The 15,918-nt window shown below is 38.1% G+C and overlaps 1 protein-coding gene across 1 annotated transcript in view; it reads left to right on the forward strand.

Moving 5' to 3' along the window:
• The window catches only part of PXDNL (peroxidasin like), a 313,214-nt gene that overhangs the window by 225,910 nt on the left and 71,386 nt on the right, over positions 1-15,918 (forward strand). The window contains 1 exon segment of the mRNA XM_070480896.1: positions 10,861-10,932. Within this exon segment, the coding sequence (XP_070336997.1) occupies positions 10,861-10,932 (72 nt within the window).

Consider the following 15,918-nt stretch of genomic DNA (forward strand, 5'->3'; position numbering starts at 1 on the left):
AGTCACTAGACTGGATGGCATTGAGTGTGGAGAGAAATGGGGAGAAACCTCAGGACTGACTCCTGTGCATTCAGCACAAGAGGTTGGCATCTGAGAAAGAGTGGCTGTTTAGGTAGGAAAGCAACCAGTGAAAAAAGTGTATTGAGGAGGAAGGAGTTACGAACAGGCTCAAATGTTGAAAAGTCAAATTAGGAAAGGACTAAAAATTGTCACCAGACTTAGCAGTGACAATAAAAATGAGCTGAACTCCCTATCTTGCTTGCTGTAGTGACAATTCAAAATGTGATCTTTTGTCCTTATTTCATACATTTCACAGTTGACTTTGCCTTTTCCCTTAAGGAGAAAATTGAGGGCAAAAGTTAATAGACATCTCACTAGCTTTCCTGCCCACCAAGAGACATGGGTTGGTCCAGCCTGTTTCACTGGGACACTTTCTTACATCCTGTTTAAAGTGATGTCTTCCAGTTGTGCATTTGATACCATCCAATCCCTTCACTCCTCTGCAGGTTCTTCCTCAATTCCTTTCTATTAATTCTTTCCTCTTCTTCTCTGGCACCCTTTTAATTGCTTCCCATCATTTTGTTTTTCCTGGGCTTTGAAGTAGCTTTTCCATTCTTGCAGCCCTTGAATCTATGCTCCACACAGCAGCCAAAGTCACCACTGCTCTTCTCTACTTAAAAATTAAACCAAGCTCTAGCTTAGTATTTTGCAACTTTGGCACTGTTGACAGGTTGGAACAAGTAAGGTTATGGGAGCTGTGCTGTGCATCACAGGATGTTCAACAACATCCCTGGGCTCTTCCCCCTAGATACCTATAGCACCACCATCTCCAGTTGTGACAAACAAGAACATCTCCACACATTGCCAAATATCCCCTGGAGTGGGCAGAACCACCCAACCCAGGAAACCACTAATCTAGCTCGTCTCTCTCCCCGTCTAGTTAACTTTCAGTCTTTTGTTCAAATTGCTACCGTAGTAGTGTTTTTAAAATGAAAATTTCATTAAGAGATTCCATTTCTTTAAATTTTGTAATGTGTCATGATAACTTTCAGGTTAAAGTTCAAACTTCCTTGTTGAGCATGAAGAAAGTGTGTGATGTGGTTCCTGCCTAGCTCTGTCTCTCCAAAGCTTTGCAGGCCTCTGTCCAGCCACTGCCATTTTATAAGAGTCACGTGCTTTCATGACTCCATGCTTCACATATACTTGTCTTCACACTTCCTAAACTGTCTTTTCTCTTTTGTACCTAGAAAGTACAGCTTTTCCATAAAAATTAGCTAAAGAATCCTATCCTCTGCACAACCTTGCTTTATCTTTAAATCTGATTTATATCTTTATATTCTCATGGTATTCCTTGTATACCATTATCATAATACATATCCTATTATACTGTGGTGATTGATTTCTTGTCTTTTACCTCTTGCTAGATTCTAATATCTGAGAAGGTCAAGGATCTTGTCTTACACTTCATAGGCACCAGTAGAGCTTATTTATGTTTTAATATGCTAAAGGATCACAGAGGAGTCAAGTTACTTTTGACGTGAGCAATCATTGACTCCTTAACGGAGAAAGTACCATTTGAATTGGGCCCAAATGGATGAGAAAACATTTTATTTTTTTAATTTTTGTTTTTAAAAATTATTTTATGGAGATCATATTGGTTTATAACATTGTATAATCTCAGGTGTACATTATTATACATCAGTTTCTGTATAGACTGCATTGTGCTCACCATCAATAGTCTAGTTTTTGTCCATCACCATACATGTGTGCCCCTTTATGCCTTTCACCCACCTCTCCACCTCTGTCCCCTCTGGTAACCTCTAATCTGTTCTCTTCACTCATGTGCTCATTTGTCTTCCACATATGAATGAAATCATATATGGTGTTTGTCTTTCTCTGTCTGGCTTATTTCATTTAACATAATACCCTCAAGGTCCATCCTGTTGTAAATGGGATGACTTTGTCTTTTTTAATGGCTGAGTAGTATTCCATTGTATATATATACCACATCTTCTTTATCCATTCATCCATTGATGGGCGCTTGGGTTGCTTCCACATCTTGGCTAAGGTGAATAATGCTGCAATGAACATAAGGGTACATAGATCTCTTTGTATTGTTGATTTCATGTTCTTTGGATAAATACAAAGTAATGGGATAGCTGGATCATATGGTATTTCTATTTTTAATTTTTTGATAAAGCTCCATACTGTTGTCCATGGTGGCTGCATCACTTTGCATTCCTGCCACCAGTGTGTGAAGGTTCCCTTTTCTCCACATCCTCTCCAACATTTACTGTCTGTTGTCTTGTTAATTATAGCCATTCTGAAGGGTGTGAGGTAAAGTCTCATTGTAGTTTTGATTTGCATTTCCCTGATAATTAGTAATGTTGAACATCTTTTCACGTGCCTGTTTGCCATCTGTATATTTTCTTTGGAAAAATATCTGTTCATATCCTCTGCCCACTTTTTGATTGGGTTGTTTGTTTTTTTTGTTGTTGAGTTGTATGAGTTCTTTATATATTTTGGAAATTAACCCCTTGTCAGATATATGATTTGCAAATATTTTCTCCCAGTTGGTGGGTTGTCTTTTCATTTTGTTCATGGTTTCCTTTGCCTTGCACAAGTATTTTAGTCTGATGTAGACCCATTTGTTTATTTTTTCTTTTGTTTTCCTTGCCTGAGTAGACATGATATTTGAAAAAATGCTGCTAAGACTGGCATCAAAGAGTGTACTGCCTATATTTTCTTCTAGGAGTTTTATGGTTTCAGGTCTTACATTCAAGTCTTTAATTCTTTTTGAGTTCACTTTTGTGTGTGGTGTAAGATAATGGTGTACTTTTATTCTTTTGCATGTGGCTGACCAGTTTTCCCAATAACATTTATTGAAGAGACTTTCCTTTCTTCATTGTGTGTTCTTGGCTCCTTTCTTGAAGGTCTGCTGTCCACAGATGTGAGGTTTTATTTCTGGGCTTTCAATTCTGTTCCATTGACCTGCATGTCTGTTTTTATGCCAGTACCGTGCTGTTTTGCTTACTATAGCTTTGTAGTATATTTTGAAGTCAGGGAGTGTGATGTGTCCAGCTTGTTCTTTTTTCTCAGGATTTCTTTGGCTATTTGAGGTCTTTTGTTGTTCCACGCAAATTTTAGGATTCTTTGTTCTATTTCTGTGGAGAATGTCATTGGGATTCTGATTGAGATTGCATTGAATTCACAGATTGCTTTCAGTAATATGGACATTTTAACCATGTTTATTCTTCCAATCTAAGAGCATGGAATATCTTTCCATTTCTTTATGTCATCCTCAATTTCTTTCAATAATGTCTTATAGTTTTCAGTGTATAGATCTTTCACCTCCTTGGTTAAGTTTATTCCTAGATATTTTGTTCTTTTTGTTGTGACTGTAAATGGCATTGTATTCTTGGGTTCTCTTTCTGCTAGCTTGTTATTGGTTTGTAGAAATGCTACTGATTTTTGTAAGCTGATTTTGTACCCTACAACTTTACTATAGTTGTTTATTATTTCTAATAGTTTTCTGGTGGATTCTTTATGGGTTTCTATATTTAGAATCATGTCATCTGCAAACAGCGAGAGTTTTACTGCATCCTTTCCAATTTGGATGCCTTTTATTTCTTCTTCTTGCCTAATTTCTCTGGTCGAAATCTCCAGTAGTGTGTTGAATAGGAGTGATGAGAGTGGGCATCCTGGTCACGTTCCTGTTCTCAGAGGAATGGTTTTCAGTTTTTCCCTGTTGAGTATGATGTTGGCTGTTGGTTTGTCACATAAAGTTGATGTACTTTCCTTCTACACTCATTTTACTGAGAATCTTTATCATAAATGGATGTTGGATCTGGTCAAATGCTTTTTCTGCACCTGTTGAGGTGATCATGCGGCGGTTGTTTTCTTTTTCTTTTTTTTTTTGAGGAAGATTAGCCCTGAGCTAACTACTGCCAATTTTCCTCTTTTTGCTGAGGAAGACTGGCCCTGAGCTAACATCCATGCCCATCTTCTTCTATTTTATACATGGGACACCTACCACAGCGGTGTCGTGTCTTCCCCCAGGATCCAAACCAGCAAACCCTGGCCCGCCAAGAAGCAGAATGTGCAGACTTAACCACTGTGCCACCAGGCTGGCCCTGATCATGTCGTTTTTATTTCTCATTTTTTTAATGTGGTGTATCACATTGATTGATTTGCAGATATTGAGCACAGGCCATGCTGCCCCTGCCTCCTCTTATAATTGCACCAACTGCTGTGTGAGGACCCACGAGCTGGATCACTGCTCCTGGGGAGAGGGAAGGGTGTGCTTACCTAGTTCCCTTCCTTCCTGGGGATCTGGTCCACCTACAGATGTATGGCTGTGTGGATCTCTCAGGTGTCCTATAGTGCTATGTAGGGAATCCGCTGTTGGTTAATGAATGTCCATTTAGTTGTAACTTAGAGAGGAGAGACAAAGGGAACAACTCACTCTGCCATGATGCTGACATCACTCTGAGAAAACATTTTAAATGTTAGACACTGTGAAAAAGAAAAAAGGTAGAGATTCAGAAATAGGTACATAGAAATTTGGATAGAGGATGATTAGACTCATGAGGGAGGAGGAGGGTCTCAAGTTGGCACTAGATCTTGGGAAACCTTGAATTCCAGCTGAAGCCAGTGGGGAGACATTACTGATCCTAAAGGGCTGGTATAATCGGCACTTTTTTTTGCAAGAGTTATCAGATAATCCAATATAGTAGATTGGAAAGATGAAAGTTGGTTTAGATGGTCCATTTATAGCTATTAGTTCAGGCAAAAAGAAATAGAGACTTGAAATAAGAAAGTGAAAAACTTTTCATAACTTTCAATGGGACTGTAGCTAAATTGTTTTTAGAAACATGACTTTCTCCATAGCTGTTGTGATTTAGGATTGAAATAACTTCTTGAAGAGTCAAGCTTGTATAATATGATTTTTAACTGGTTTTAACTATTTAAGAATAAATATAACCCATTGTATAATAGATTTTGGTAGAATACATTGTTATTGACTTCAACACAGCATGAAAATAAGATACTAAGAAGCTTTTCTCTTGAACCTAATGGATTATGGTAATTCAGGCAATTTTTCTTCTAAAATCAGTTAAAATAATTTCCTGTGCTCTGAAATAAAGATCTCTATTCAGATACTTAATTAACTCCTAAACTGTATGAATAATTTATTGCTCTAACAGAATATTTTTACTTGCTATTGTGCGCTGAAGCTGGAAAATGCATATTTTAACCTCATCCGAATTATATGGAAAGTTGGAGTCACAATGATGCATCCAGCATGTAAAAATTGTCTGGTGGATTTGGAGTCACCTCAGTGCTCCTTCTCTGAGATCTGTCTCATGTGCTAGGATTCTTGAGGTCTTATTTTAAACATCTCTTCAGCTGCATGCTTTCAGTTCATATTTCCTTAGCTTATATTTTACATAGGCACATGCAAAATTATATGCACAGACACACACACGTGTCAACTTCTCTACAGCAGAGCTGCTCCTTTTTCTTTAGAATCTCAAAGATTTTGAGGAAATAAAAAGTAGCTCCTTTTTGCAAAAAGGTTGAGAACATTCAACTTATATTCTTTTTTGATTGTGCAGTTACGTACAGATAAATATAGTGTTCTTCTCCCTATCTCTGCTCTTGAGTTAGAGTGGGGTTGCCACGGTGATGGTGCAGCACAGTGGATTTGTTTTTATGTGGCTTATTGAGTTCATGCTAAAGGCTAAATCAGTACTAGAAACTTTTCACCCTGAGAGTCATTCTTTCTCTATTATTTTAGTTGTAATTCTCTGGCCACATGTTCCTACTCTGCATGTTTTAGAGAGCTTGGGAAGATTTTTGTTCTCATTTTGGTGGCCTAACATCTGGGAGGTGGTTGTATAAGTAAACATTTACTTAAGTAAGAGCTGTCACATGTGTTGTCAATGCTCACGAAAATTTGTGATTCTAAAACATATCTTTGGAATGAGATTAACTCAGAAAGCCCCAGAGAGAATTTGCTAGATGTCCTCTAGCAAATTGTATGTTTAGAACATACAATTAAACCAACATTATTACAGATCTCACAAAATTCAGGCTATGTCAAAATTTGGCATGGTTCTTCCTCAGGAAATATGATGCCTTAAATGGTGTTGAGTCAATATTAATTGAGAAAGTTTTTATTAAGGCTCATAAGCCCATTTTTTGTTTTATACCTTAGAATGTGCTAAGAGTTTAATGTTTTAGCCTCATGTTTGCAAAGGCAATGCTTGTGTAAAACACTGGCTGGCCCTTCATTCTTTCAGTGATCAACTGTACGTTGAGAATGTGTCTGTAAGGCCTGTGCTAGGACACTGGGGATGTGGAAATGAGCTGAAAGCCCATAGAATCTGTGTCTTCATTGAGTTTTAAAGTCTAGTTGGGGAAGATAGACATAGATCAAAGAGTCACTCAACCTAATATAAAATGGAAACTGTCCAGTGCTTGGAGAGCCAGGGATTTGACAAGGAGCTTGGGGAAGGCTTTCTGGGGAAAATAATGCAGTTGAGATCTAAAAACAAGTAGGAATTCACCAAGCAAAATGAGGAGAGAAAGGTTATCAGGCTGAAAAGATGGTTGTGCAACGACCTCTGTGGGCAGGGGTGTGGCAAATATGAGAAACTGGGAGAAGGCAAGAGCACTGGGGTTGAGATGGTGAAGAAGAGCAGGGTAAAAGGGGAGACTGGGAAAATGTTCTCATCCAGGGTCATGAAGGGACTTGGGCTCTGTTAAAGAACTTTCTCTTTATACTTATAAAAACTGGAAGCATTTAAGAGTTTCAAGAAGTGTTTATATAGGGAGGATGTGGCAAGGCCAGTTGAATAGTTCTTGTATTACCATATCTGAGGGCATAGCTTGGTCTAGTGTGAAGTAGTTGACTAAAGGAGAATGGAACAAATTCAAGAGATATTTAGAAGGCAAAATCAAAAGAATTGGAGTTGGGTGGGATCCAGGGAGTGAGAGAGGCATTGTCAATGCTCGTTTTCTGACTTGCACAAATTGATATATGGTGGTTCCATTAATTGAGACAAGCAACGGCAGAGGAGACCAGGTGTGGTGAAGGAAGACTATGAATGGGGTTTCACACATGTTGGGTTTGAGGTACCTTGTGAGATCTAGAGGATATTTAAGTTGTTTGGATGTATAAATCTAGATCTTAGAGGTAAATCTAGAGAGGTAATTTGTAAGCCTTCTGCATAGAGATATTTGAAGCCATGGGTGTAGATGAAATTATCTAGGAAGGCTGTAGTTAAATAAACATGAAATGACAATGGTGATAATTTTCTGCCTTCAACATATGGAGACATATCTACAGATCCATTATGTCTAAATTCCTTGTAATGATTTAAACCTATTTCAAATGTTTTCAAGTGATTGTCCACATTTATCTTCTTGCAATAGATGCCTGAAAATGTCAAGATTTTCAACAACCTAGTAAAAATAACGTTATAGGAGAGGATAAACTTGCTATATTATCAAGTTGAGAAGGGAGTGAAAATCAAAGTTAAATCCCTCTATTTCACTGGCCTAAACCCAGGCCGTAAATCAAGGAAACCTAACTTAAAACGTCAGACTGCTTTAAACTGGTTTAAATAAATAAATAAAAATATATATATATATGTTTTAGTTTTGTTAGGAAATTTGTCAAATCATATGGACAAAAGCTTAAAGATGTCTGTGCTATAATCAAACAGAACTCTCTGGGTTATCTTATTTCCCTGCTGGGAAAAAAATCTACTTTTGTGCACTTTTCACGTTATTAGTAGTGAAGTCAAATACTAGTTGTCTATTCTATTTCTGTTAGACTGACGTCCCGCAGAAAGCATTCCACCTGCAAGGCATCCCGGGCGAGTCTGGAATCGGGGAGATGTGTTCTTGGGAAGCATTACTCGACTGGGGAGTAGACAGGGCTGTGATTAGGAGGCTCTCAGTGGGTGCGTGCAGGAAGAGATGATGCATTTCTTATGAATTAATAAGTATAAAATATTTAAATGTAAAAATCAATATTTGCCAATTCCTTTAGTTATTCTGGAGTACAAACCACAAATTCTCTTGACAAAAAATAAATTGTATGGTTTGTCCTTTACATCTCAGTAGCTTTGACATTGAATAAAATGTTATTTTAACACTTTTATTGGCTCCTGGCCCTGATTTTAGTTGGTTCAGTATATTAGAATCCCTCTCAACAAAAAGCTCTCTTAATTCTAGGTACCTTCTTTCTAGTTACCCAGATACCTGTGCAAACTCTGCAGGATGCGCATTTGATTGCTGAAGTCAAGAAGAATAGTGCCAGTGGAAAAACTTTATCCAGTTTGATTTATGGTGAAAAGTCTAATTAAAGAATTATTCAAAAGAAGTTTAAAAAGTAGGAAAGAGGAAAAACAGGGGCCCACCTCATTCATAAACTAAAATATTCACTTTTAAAATCTGAAAGTTGGCTTTGGAGTGGTTAAATGACAGACCCTGGCTTGTAACCTCTTTCCTTGTGCTTGTTAGGCTGTTCCATGACCTGGAATGCAATACTTTCCTTCATTTAAGAGTTCTGCACCTTCCATAGAAGATGCCACTAATGTTGTGGGGAATGGCTGCCAGGCACGATGAGAAGCAGCCTCCAGTGGTGATTGCGAGAATGGATCTTGCTTAATGTGTGGCTTGGATTTACTGCTACTTAGCTCTTCGGCCTTGGGCTCTTGACTTCTCCCTGTGGAGCATCCCTTTCTGAGCCTGAGAAAGGTTTTGCTCCTGCATTGTTAGATCAGATCTCACCAGGTTGTCTCTGTGTGCTCCTCTTGTCAGCTGAGTCTGTGTGCGGCTCCTCTCTTTGCCACCAGACAGGCTGTTGGGCCCAGGTGATAAAAGAAATCTGCCTAAACTGAACCTTGGTCCTAGCATTTCTAACCCGTGTGAAATTGAACAATTGCTTAACCTCCCTGTATCACATTTTCATGATTTAAATAATGGGAGTATTCATAGAACCTACCTCACATTGTAGTTGTGAGGATTAAAAATGACTAAATGCATGTCAAACACTTAGAACAATAAGGGTTTCATGCTGCTACTATTATTATTATTTAGTTCATGCTAAATTTGAAGCCCTAATCAACACTTACTCATATTCATCATAAACTGTCTATTTGTACTCTACATTAGTAAGCATGGAGTCCAACGATGCAATACATTTCACTTGGAAAAAAATTCTGTAATAGACCTCTTTCCAAATTGTTCTTCACCCCAGTCACTGAAGCTTCTCTCTCTCCCCTCCTGCGTCCAGCACCCAGTCCTCCTCTTCACCCCGTCCCCTTCTCTTCTTTCTTTAACTCTTCCAGGCTCTACCTCCTTCATTGCATACTGGACCAATTACAGAGGTAATGGTTTCGTAGAGGGCAGTGTGTGTATGTGTGAGTCAGTGTGAGTAATTTAAAGCAACAAAGACAAAGTTGCTTTATGCAAATGCTAAAGCAATTATTGCAGGGTCTTATACAGTGTCACTGTTGTAGCTTTTGTCATAAGTGGAACCCTTAGGAGGAATGCTTGTGACCCCCAGCAGGATGCTAAATTTCAGAGGGTGGGAAGATGCAGCACTGACTTTAAGAGCCAACCTAAGGCAGTTTGAAATTCTTGCTCCTTTCCAACTACATTTTTTTCATTCTATTGTAATTATTATGCTTTTGCATTAGATGTCTGAAGTGTTGGACCTATAATAATGATTTTATAAGAAAGAAACCTATGAATAAAGTATAGGTGTTTCTTTTCCTTAAATCTTTTTATTTTCTTCTTTCAAGAGCATTTCTAATTGTGATTAAATAAATCTATTTTATATAAGCATATAAAATATAAATCTTCCCTTTTTGTGTGTCCTCACTTCCAGTCAAAAAACTTCCTGTTGACTAAGTCAAGCGCAATTTACTGTGTCCTTCCATATGGACGGAATTCAGTGTGAGACATTGTTTGTTCCTTTTCATGGTGACTTTTGGGTTTGAGGTGCTTTCTGAAGGGAGCTCACTGCAGACTGCTGTCCAGCGCTGTTGGTTTCATTTCGATGATTTGGAAAGCCCTGTCTGGAAGTCAGATGCAGGGTGGATGTTTAAAGTTTTGAGGAGAAGTATGCAGCCTTACCAGTGGATCTAAGCTTTGCTCCGCTCAGCTCTCTGCTTTGAAGGCATTCTTCTCCATTTCATCACAAGATTTCTGAGGAAAATGTAAACCTTTCTCTCTTCAGCTGTTCTTATTGTTACTTCAAAAGAAGCCTTTCTAAAACGGCAGCTTTGGAAATACCTACTGGGTAAATTGCATAGTGGGATACTGAGGACTCAAAAGGTCTAGTTATAGAGAGATTAAAACAAGACACATTACTTCTCATGTATCCCCTGGCACTATCGTTAATTTATTTCAAATATTCATCACATTATGTCAAATATATCATTCTTAGTCTTCTCTAGACAGGAAAATTCTCTCTATTCTGAAATGTAAATAAGCATGTGGTCACTTGTAATGTGTTTTATTATGATTCCAATCTTAATTATTATTCTAGATTCACTTACTTTAAAAGTTTTGGTGAATAGAAGAGTAACTTCACCAAACACTTAGCATCGTTTTACTCAAGAGTGCTGCCTAAGAAAAGGGGCAACATCAAGTCACCACTTCTGGGGGGCTTCCAGTTCCCCGTTGGAACATCAGTTTTTTAGACCCAAGACAGTGAAGAGCAGAAGAGACTTGAAATACCTCAGAGTTGGATTTCAACTGAAGCTATTGCTAACTCCTCAAGCGATTCATTTTACTCACCAGCACAAGAAATAACCAATTTGATTTTGTGCCTTCCAGGTATATTCATTTCAACCGAATAGAAATACTACAGCCAGAAAGCTTTGGAGATCTTGGGAAATTAGAGCGACTGTGAGTGTTGACTCTTTAAATGTCCTTTGCTTCTGCTTTGCATCTTCTGTTTATACAAAATATTGACTGCCCTGGAGATTACAATATTTTGTTGTAAGCCTAAGAAGCAGAGCTTGCACCTTTGTACTATAAAATAGAGTTATCTAAGGTATACTATAGTTTGAAATCAATGGAGAAAAGACAAATAACCCAATTAAAAATAGGGCAAAAGAGATGAACAACACTCCACAAATGAGGTAAAACCACTTGAAAACTTACTGCAGAAACTACTACAATTGAGCACACACATCCACTGTGAGCTATCAGTTCCACTTCTAGTTGTAGACACAACAGAAATGCACATACATGTGCACCAGCAGACGTGTTCTTTAGTGTTCATGGCAACATCCTTTCCAATAGCTCCACACTAGAAACTACCCAAGCATCCAATAACAAAAGAAAAGAGAAACCACTTGTTGAATATTGATAAAATAGAATACTATACAACACGTATGAATCTCAGAAACATTTTGAGTAAAAACAAAAAAACCCAGGGCCTGGCCTCATGGCATAGTGGTTAAGTTCAGTGCAATCTGCTTCAGTGGCCTGGGTTCACAGGTTCAGATCCCGGGTACACACCTAGACCACTCATCTACCCTGCTGTGGAAGCAACCCACATATAAAGTGGAGGAAGATTGGCACAGATGTTAGCTCAGGGTTAGTTTTCCTCAAGCATAAAAAGAGGAAGATTGGCAACAGATGTTAGCTCAGGGCCAATTTTCCTTAGCAAAAAAAAAGGAATAGAAAAACCCAAACATTGAAAATTGCATAGTTTGATTTTGTTTTGAGAAGAAATTCAAAAACAGATAGCAGGAATATATGTAATAATTAGAATTTAAAACAGTGATTACCTTTGTAGAGAAGGAGGTGTGTGGGAATGACAGGAGGGAGCTTCTGCAGTCCTAGTAAAGTTTTGTCTTTTCTGTTGTTCTCTGGATGGTAATTACACAGCTGCGTTCATTTTGGGGAAAGTCTTTGTGGTCTATGTCATGATGTGTGTACTTTTCTAAATGAATGTTATATTTGGACAAAGCTTTGTTAAACACCAATGACAAACCAATGGGACACTTGGACAGCCTCTTGTTTTGTCTTTTATCAGGTGAAGATACTCTGCTACTTCACTTCCTCTAATACATTAGATTACCAAATTTATTGTGTCTTGAGCTGAAGGTACAGCACTTTTTTTCTGAAAAGAAAGCAAATGAAGAATTATACAGCTAAACTTAACCATGAATCTATTTGAATTGAAATAGATCTGAAAAAAATCTGAATTAGGAGTTTGTAGGTTTCTAAAAAGTTGCCCTTTAATATTAATACACAAAATAGACTAGTAAAATTAAAAGATAAAAAGAGGGGGCCGGCCCCTGACTGAGTGGTTAAGTTTGCATGCTCTGCTTCTGGGGTCCAGGGTTTCACCTGTTTGGATCCTGGCCCGGAACTTGTACCACTCATCAGGCCATGCTGAGGCAGCATCCCACATAGCACAACCAGAGACGCTCACAACTAGAATATACAACTATGTACTGGAGGGCTTTGGGGAGAAGAAAGAAAAAATAGAAAAAGAAAAAAAAGAAGAAGAATGACAACAGCTGTTAGCTCAGGTGCCAATCTTAAAAAAAAAGATAAAAAGAGCTAGTCAACCACTTTCCTATGTGGGTACTCCAATCTTATTTGCATAAAGAAGCGTAAGAATTATAATGCCTACAATTGGATTGTTTGGTTTTGTTTCTTTGTTTGCTGGAGGCATGTGTTGAAGTACAAGGAAGCAGGTGGGGAAGCATGCTGCACTCCTTTTCCTGCTCTAACACATGTAAACAGAGAGTCCCACTTTGGTAAAGTCAAGGTTTAATGTCATGATGACTAACAACCTCAAAAAACTGGAGGCACCAACTTCAGTTTTGGGGGAAATCTTGCTCCTGAATCAGCATTGCTTTCCTCCTGTGTAGCAAGACAGCTACTGAACCACTATGACTCTCAAAACCCTAGCTGCGTGTTCTTATCAAACAGTGGCACTGAGAACTGCAGAGACGGGAAGCGGACACTCCTGCTGCCTGAAGACATCTGAAAGCCCTCAGCAGCCCCACGGCAGTGGTGGCAGGCCTTGCTGTTATCAAGGGGGTTCTTTTATTTCTTTCTTTTAATTAATTAGTTAATTTTCGGATGTACATCATATTTCGAATTCTGTGTACATTACATCATGTTCACCACCCGAAAATTAATAATAGTGCATCCCCTCACACGTGACCCTAATCACCCCTTTTGCCCTCCCCCCTTCCCCAATGGTAACCACCGGTCCAATCTCCAATGCTATGTGGGGTTTTTTTTGTCGTTTTTATCTTCTACTTATGAGTGAGATCATATGGTATTTGACTTTCTCCCTCTGACTTATTTCACTCAGCATAATACCCTCAAGGTCCATCCATGTTGTCACAAATGGCCAGATTTCATCATTTCTTATGGCTGAAGTAGTCCATCATGTGTATATACCACATCTTCTTTATCCATTCGTCCCTTGATGGGCACCTAGGTTGCTTCCAAGTCTTGGCTATTGTGTATAATGCTGCAATGAACATAGGGGTGCAAGTATCTTTATGCCCTTGTGTTTTCAAGTTCTTTGGATAAATATCCAGCAGTGGGATAGCTGAATCATATGGTAGATCTATCCTTAATTTTCTGAGGATACTCCGTACTTCTTTCCATAGTGGCTGCACCAGTTTTCACTCCCACCAGCAGTGAACAAGGGTTCTCTTCTCTCCACATCCTCTCCAACATTTGTTGTTTCCTGTCTTGTTAATTATAGTAATTCTGACCCGGAGTGAGGTGATGCCTCATTGTAGTTTTGATTTGCATTTCCCTGATAGCTAATGATGTTGAGCATCTTTTCATGTGCCTCTTGGCCATCCGTATATCTTCTTTGGAGAAATCTCTGTTCAGATCTTTTGCCCATTTTCTAATTGGTTTTTTTGTTGTTGAGCTGTATGAGTTCTTTGCATATTTTGGATATTAACCCCTTATCTGATACACAGTTTGCAAATATCTTCTCCCAATTGTTAGGTTGCCTTTTCATTTTGTTGATGGTTTCCTTTGTGGTGAAGAAGCTTTTTAGTTTGATGTAGTGCCATTTGTTCATTTTTTCTTTTGTTTCCCTTGCCTGGTCAGACATGGGACTTGAAACTATGCTACTCAGACCACTGTCAAAGAGCGTACTGCCTATGTTTTCTTCTAGAAGTCTCATGGTTTCAGGTCTTACATTCAAGTCTTTAATCCATTTTCAGTTGATTTTTGTGCATGGTGTAAGGGAATGGTCTACTTTCATTCTTTTGCATGTGGCTGTCCAGTTTTCCCAACACCATTTATTGAAGAGGCTCTCCTTTCTCCATTGTATGCTCTTGTCTTCCTTGTCGAATATTATCTGTCCATAAACATGTGGGTTTATTTCTGGGCTATCGATTCTGTTCCATTGATCTGTGTGTCTGTTTTTGGGTCAGTACCATGCTGTTTTTGTTATTCTAGCTTTGTGGTATATTTTGAAATCAGGGAGCGTGATCCCTCCAGGTTTGTTCTTTTTTCTCAGGAATCCTTTGGCTATTTGGGGTCTTTTGTTGTTCCATATAAATTTTAGGATTCTTTGTTCTATTTCTGTAAAAAATGTTGTTGGAACTTTGATAGGGATTGCATTGAATCTATAGATTGCTTTAGGAAGTACGGACATTTTTATGATGTTAATTCTTCCAATCCAAGAACACGGAATATCTTTCCATTTCTTTGTTTCTTCTTCAATTTCTTTCAACAATGTTTTATAGTTTTCCGTGTACAGATCTTTCACCTCTTTGGTTAAGTTTATTCCTAGGTATTTTATTCTTTTTGTTGCAATTGTAAATGGGATTGTATTCTTAATTTCTCTTTCTGCTACTTCGTTGTTAGTGTATAGAAATGCAACCGATTTTTGTACATTGATTTTATATCCTGTGACTTGACTGTATTCCTTTATTTCTAAAAGTTTTTTAGTGGAAACTTTAGGGTTTTCTAGATATAAAATCATGTCGTCTGCAAAGAGTGACAGTTTCACTTCTTCTTTTCCAATATGGATCCCTTTTATTTCTTTTTCTTGCCTGATTGCTCTGGCTAGGACTTCCAATACTATGTTAAATAAGAGTGGTGACAGTGGGCATCCTTGTCTGGTTCCTGTTCTTAGAGGGATAGCTTTCAGTTTTTCTCCATTGATAATGATATTTGCTGTGGGTTTGTCATATATGGCCTTTACTATGTTGAGGTATTTTCCTTCTATACCCATTTTATTTAGAGTTTTTATCATAATTGGATGCTGTATCCTGTCAAATGCTTTCTCTGCATCTATTGAGATGATCATGTGATTTTTATTCTTCATTTTGTTAATGTGGCGTATCACATTGATAGATTTGTAGATGATGAACCATCCCTGCATCCCTGGAATGAAACCCACTTCATCATGACGTATGATCTTTTTAATGTATTGTTGTATTCGATTTGCTAGTATTTTGTTGAGGATGTTTGCCTCGATGTTCATCAGTGATATTGGCCTGTAATTTTCTTGTTTTGTGTTGTCCTTGTCTGGTTTTGGTATCAGGATAATTTTGGCTTCGTAGAAGGAGTTAGGAAGCCTCCCGTCCTCTTCAACTTTTTGAAAAAGTTTGAGAAGGATAGGTATTAAGACTTCTTTGAATGTTTGGTAGAGTTCACCAGGGAAGCCATCTGGTGCTGGACTTTTATTTTTTGGGAGGTTTTTGATTGCTGTTTCAGTGTTCTCACTGGTGATCAGTCCATTCAAATTTTCCACTTCTTCTTGGTCCACTTTTGGAAGGTTGTATGTTTCTAAGAATTTATCCATTTCTGCTAGATTATCCAATTTGTTGGCATATAGCGTTTCATAGTATTCTCTTATTATCTTTTCTATTTCTGAGGTGTCCA

Source organism: Equus asinus, chromosome 12 (assembly GCF_041296235.1).
Source record: "Equus asinus isolate D_3611 breed Donkey chromosome 12, EquAss-T2T_v2, whole genome shotgun sequence".
NCBI classification, from domain to species: Eukaryota; Metazoa; Chordata; class Mammalia; order Perissodactyla; family Equidae; genus Equus; species Equus asinus.